The following is a 5,000-nucleotide window of genomic DNA, read 5'->3' as shown; positions in this document are numbered from 1 at the left end:
AGAGAGAGAGAGAGAGAGACTTTTTTCATTGTTTTTGTAGTGTCATCTCTCTCTCTCTCTCTCTCTCTCTCTCGTTTTCTTTCCTTCCATGATTCCTTCCTGCCTTCCTTCATTCCTTCTTTCTTTCCTTCCTTCCTGCCTTGCTTGCTTCCTTCCTTCCTTGCTTGCTTCCTTCCTTCCTTCCTGCCTTCCTTCCTTCCTTCCTTCGTTCCTTCCTTCCTTCCTTCCTGCCTTGCTTCCTTCCTTCCTTCCTCCTCCTTCATTTCATATTCCAACATTCACCTTGTTTATAGATCCCGGAATGCACGCAGGCAGTAAAGACGAAGAACACGCAATTGCACACACACACACACACACACACACACACACACACACACACACACACACACACACACACACACACACTATTTATCTACCTATCTTTGTTTATCTATCTGCCTATCAGTCTATCTATCTATCACTGTCTCTGTCCATCTATATCTATCTATCCCATCTATCTATCTATCTTTATATCTGTCCATCTCTGTCTGTCTATCTATGAAATCTAGTATTATTCGACTTATCGCCTTTCCATGTTCCTTCTTTATTATCACCCGCTTCTAGCAAGGCGAGGCGATATAGTTTTTCTCGGTGTGTGTCTCAGTGTCTGTGTCTGTTGCCAAAATATCTCAAAAAGTTGTGAACGAATTTTCACCAAACTTTCAGGATATAGCAACTGTGTGATTGTACAGAAGCGTATTATATATGGTGAGGATTTGATCAAAGACGACTTAATGCCGCCATATATATTTTTTTATACGGATTGGCATTTTGTGAAACTCGGCGACTGAATTCCATAGAGTTTTGCGAATTACCTCCAGTTTTGGTTTGTAGATATGTACCATAGTCAACAACATGTTTTGGCGGGCGATTAGCATTAGACTCCCGAATGCTTTTTAATTCTTGTGTTGTGCCTTTCTCTTTTCCTTCCTTTCTTTTTCTCCTTTCTTCCTTCTTTCCCTCCTCCCCTCCTTTCTTTCCCTTGCTTGTTTCCAGCCTTCCTTTTTAATTTCTTTCTTTTCTTTGATCCTTCTTTCCTTCCTTCTTTCCTTTCTTCCTACTTGCCTTCTTTCCTTCCTTCCTTCCTTCCTTCCTTCATTTCAACCCGCCTGCTTTCCATTTTCCTTCAACCTAAGTAATCTGTCATCTTTCCGTCTGTCTCTCAATTCATTTCCTCTTTTTCATGCTCACTTAGTTTCTTCTCTGTCTGTCTGTCTCTCTCTCTCTCTCTCTCTCTCTCTCTCTCTCTCTCTCTCTCCACACACACACACACACACACACACACACGTCTCTGTCTGTCTGTCTCTCTCTCTCTCTCTCTCTCTCTCTGGCCATTTTTCACTCACCATCATTTGTCAAATATAACAGTCTGTCCCCTACACTGTCTGTCTGCCTGTCTGTCCTCTCTTCTCTCTCTCTCTCTCTCTCTCTCTCTCTCTCTCTCTCTCCTTGTGTGTGTGTGTGTGTGTGTGTGTGTGTGTGTAAGACTCCGGGCATACAACTATCGGCCCCTTCCCCGAGACCGAACAGTCCTACGTCTCCACATGTCACCACTTGGGCGCTCATACCCACCGTCCATACTGAATCCACGCCAGGGCTGTGTCATTCAGGCCTGGTGTGAAAAATCCGTAGAGTTTGGGCTCGATCTCGCGTCCTTTCAGTCAGCAGACCACCTCCCTTACCACTCAGCCACCACCTCCTCCCAGACCTTATTTCCAGGGGCTCCCTAACACTTATTCCTTACCGATTTATTTTACCTTATTTCATTTTATTTACATATTTCTTGTCGATTTATTTTGTTTTATTATACACACAGGAGGATTTTGAGGTGGAACAGGTAGTATAAATCGCTAAGGAAGAGTTGTTACGGACTCTCTCGAACCCACTCCAGAATGACCCCAGTACCTAATGCCTGTGATCTACCGACTTAGCCATCTGTCTCCGTTATGGCTTCTCTCCTTGCCTCCTTCCTGGTTTTTTTCCTTCATTTCCTTCCTTCTTTTTCTTCCTTCCATCCTTCCTTCCTTCATTCATTCTTATCCCTCCTCCTTCCTTCTTTCTTTCTTTTCCTTCTTTCCTTCCTTCCTTCCTTCCTTTCTTCCTTCCATCCTTCCTTCCTTCCTTCTTTCATTCATTCATTCATCCCAACATTCCTTCCTTCCTTCCTTCCATCCATCCATCCATCCATCCATCCATCCATCCATCCATCCTTCCTTCCTTCCTTCCTTCCTTCCAACATTCATTCATTCATTCCCTCTTTCTTTCTACCTTTCCTTTACTCTTCCTATCTCCCTAAGTCTGTTCCTCCCTCTCCCTCCCTCCTTCCCTCTCCCTCCCTCCTTCCCTCCTTCATTCTCCCTCCATCCCTCCCTCCCTCACTACCTCAATAACTTCCTCTTGCCTTCATTCCAGAGGGTTATAACTCTCTCTCTCTCTCTCTCTCTCTCTCTCTCTCTCTCACACACACACACACACACACACACACACACACACACACACACACACACACACACACTTCCGTACCTAGAGTGGTCTTCCGTCAATTGAGACAGATTTTTTTATGACGAAAAATCCAATAACCATCTCTCTCTCTCTCTCTCTCTCTCTCTCTCTCTCTCTCTCTCTCTCTCTCTCTCTCTCTCTCTCTCTCTCACTTCTGCAGTCAAAGAGCAACACAGAATTACTTAGAGAAATAGCAGGAAATCTCTCTCTCTCTCTCTCTCTCTCTCTCTAATTGCTCTCTTTCTCCCAGGTTCAGCCACTCGCAGCACCATCTACAACAATTCCACGAGAGAGAGAAGGGTGGTGGGAACAATGCTACAGGTGAGAGAGAGAGAGAGAGAGAGAGAGAGAGAGAGAGAGAGAGAGAGAGAGAGAGAGAGAGAGAGATTTATATATATTTGGAAAAGAAAAGGTATACAGTACAAGAAAGCCACGTAATATAAGAGAGAGAGAGAAGTGAGATTGTGTGTGAGTGACAGTGAGAGAGAGAAATTAAAGCTAGTTCACTTTCTTCTGGCCCAAAGTTTGAACACTTCTGGAATAAAAACTGAAGCACCGGAGAATGTGTGTGTGTGTGTGTGTGTGTGTGTGTGTGTGTGTGTGTGAGAGAGAGAGAGAGAGAGAGAGAGAGAGAACGTTAAAACTGACTGATGGAGGATTTGTGTGTATTGTGTGTGTATGTGTGTGTGTGAGAGAGAGAGAGAGAGAGAGAGAGAGAGAGAGAGAGAGAGAGAGAGAGAGAGAGAGAGAATGTTAAAACTGACTAATGGAGGATTTGTCTGTATTGTGTGTGTGTGTGTGTGTGTGTGTGTGTGTGTGTGTGTGTGTGTGTGTGTGTTTGAGAGAGAGAGAGAGAGAGAGAGAGAGAGAATGTTAAAACTGACTGATGGAGGATTTGTCTGTATTGTGTGTGTGTGTGTGTGTGTGTGTGTGTGTGTGTGTGTGTGTGTGTGTTTGAAAGAGAGATAGAGAGAGAGGGGGAGAGAGAGAGTTAAAACTGACTGATGGAGGATTTGTCTGTATTGTGTGTGTGTGTGTGTGTGTGTGTGTGTGTGTGTGTGTGTTTGAAAGAGAGATAGAGAGAGAGGGGGAGAGAGAGAGTTAAAACTGACTGATGGAGGATTTGTATGTATTGTGTGTGTGTGTGTGTGTGTGTGTGTGTGTGTGTGTGTGTGTGTGTGTATGTGAGAGAGAGAGAGAGAGAGAGAGAGAGAGAGAGAACAAAGAAAATTAAACCCAACTTTCCCTCCCTCACAGATGAAAGTTCGAACCCTTCTCATGGAATTTAACCGAAGCTCCGAACGCTCCCTGGTGATTCAAGATGGCGCTGAGATGGCTTCAATGGTGCCAGTATCCCTCAGCCGCACCCACAAGCACCCCACGCCCTCCCACACGCCCACGCACCCACGCCCACACCCACACCGAGCACCCATGGCCACGCACGAGGAGGAAAACGACGCGAGCTCGGGTTACAGTTCGAGTCACGCTCACTCGTTTCGCAGCTGTCACGATCTGAACCACCAAGAGAGAGCCAAGAGTGTCTGGGAGAATCACCACTCGTGCTAGGAGGTTCAGATGGGTTTAGATAGTGTTCAGGTGGGTTCAGACAGTGCTCAGACGGGTTTGGAGTGGATTCGGACTGGCGTAGATTTGATTTAAGTGAATAAGTTCGAATCACACTCCCTCCTTTCAAAACTGCCTCGATTTAAACCCCCAAGAGAGGTCAAAGAGTGTCTTGGAGAACAAACACTCTTGACAGGAGGTTCAGGTGAATTCAAATGGTACTCAAATGGGTTCAGACCGAGTTCATGTGGGCTTTGTTCAGGTTCACATGAGTTAGAATGGTTTAATAAAACTTCCATGACTTGATGGAGCAAGAGAGATTCTGGAAAGTTTAGGAGAATCATCTTTCGTGCCGGGAAATTCGGACTGTTTTGAATGGGGTGCAGAAGATGTGAGATTTAAAAGAATAAGCTTGACTGAGTTCGCATTTGTATTTTCTGGGAGAAGTACAGATCTGAATTTAAGTCTGACACACACATATAAAGGTGAATCACAAGTATTGCTACAGGAGTGGATTCATATGAGCTCAGAGTGGGTTCGAACAAGCTCACATGGATTTATATGCGTTCTGAAAGGGATTAGCTGGTTGGGAATCGATTCAAAGTATACTCATTTTACTCTAACTTGGCCTAAAATTACCATCGCTCCCTCTTGAATACTGAGTTGCAGGAAGAGATTAAATGCTAAAAATTGATGCTAGTCATGAAGAAGTTCTGTGGAAAGGATGTATAGACATTATTATTATTTTATTCTGCCGCTGAACTAAGTGAAATGAACAGGATGAGGACACATATTTGGGCCAAGTTAAGGTAAATTATCTAAAAATCATTTGAACACAATCCAAACCGTGTATGACTCTTTATAGGTGTTGAACAATACAGGAAAAGTGTTCAAGA

The 5,000-nt window shown here is 44.2% G+C and overlaps 2 protein-coding genes across 2 annotated transcripts in view; one reads left to right on the top strand and one right to left on the bottom strand.

Moving 5' to 3' along the window:
* LOC145392939 (adipokinetic hormone/corazonin-related peptide receptor variant I-like) overlaps positions 1 to 4,107 on the top strand; it is a 34,567-nt gene extending 30,460 nt beyond the window's left edge. The window contains exons 5-6 of the mRNA XM_080267226.1: positions 2,792 to 2,862; positions 3,799 to 4,107. Coding sequence (XP_080123352.1) covers positions 2,792 to 2,862; positions 3,799 to 4,107 — 380 coding nt within the window. The remainder of the gene's footprint in view (positions 1 to 2,791; positions 2,863 to 3,798) is intronic.
* A 457-nt stretch (positions 4,108 to 4,564) lies between these two features.
* Positions 4,565 to 5,000, bottom strand: part of LOC145392937 (lysosomal alpha-glucosidase-like) — a 79,710-nt gene continuing 79,274 nt past the window's right edge. The window contains exon 15 of the mRNA XM_080267225.1: positions 4,565 to 4,570. Within this exon, the coding sequence (XP_080123351.1) occupies positions 4,565 to 4,570 (6 nt within the window). The remainder of the gene's footprint in view (positions 4,571 to 5,000) is intronic.

This window comes from Coenobita brevimanus, chromosome 23, assembly GCF_032717465.1.
Source record: "Coenobita brevimanus isolate Jiangsu-jjx chromosome 23, ASM3271746v2, whole genome shotgun sequence".
In the NCBI taxonomy this organism is placed as follows: domain Eukaryota; kingdom Metazoa; phylum Arthropoda; class Malacostraca; order Decapoda; family Coenobitidae; genus Coenobita; species Coenobita brevimanus.
The sequence above is the reverse complement of the archived record's forward strand: the minus strand, read 5'-3'. Positions and strand labels throughout refer to the sequence as shown.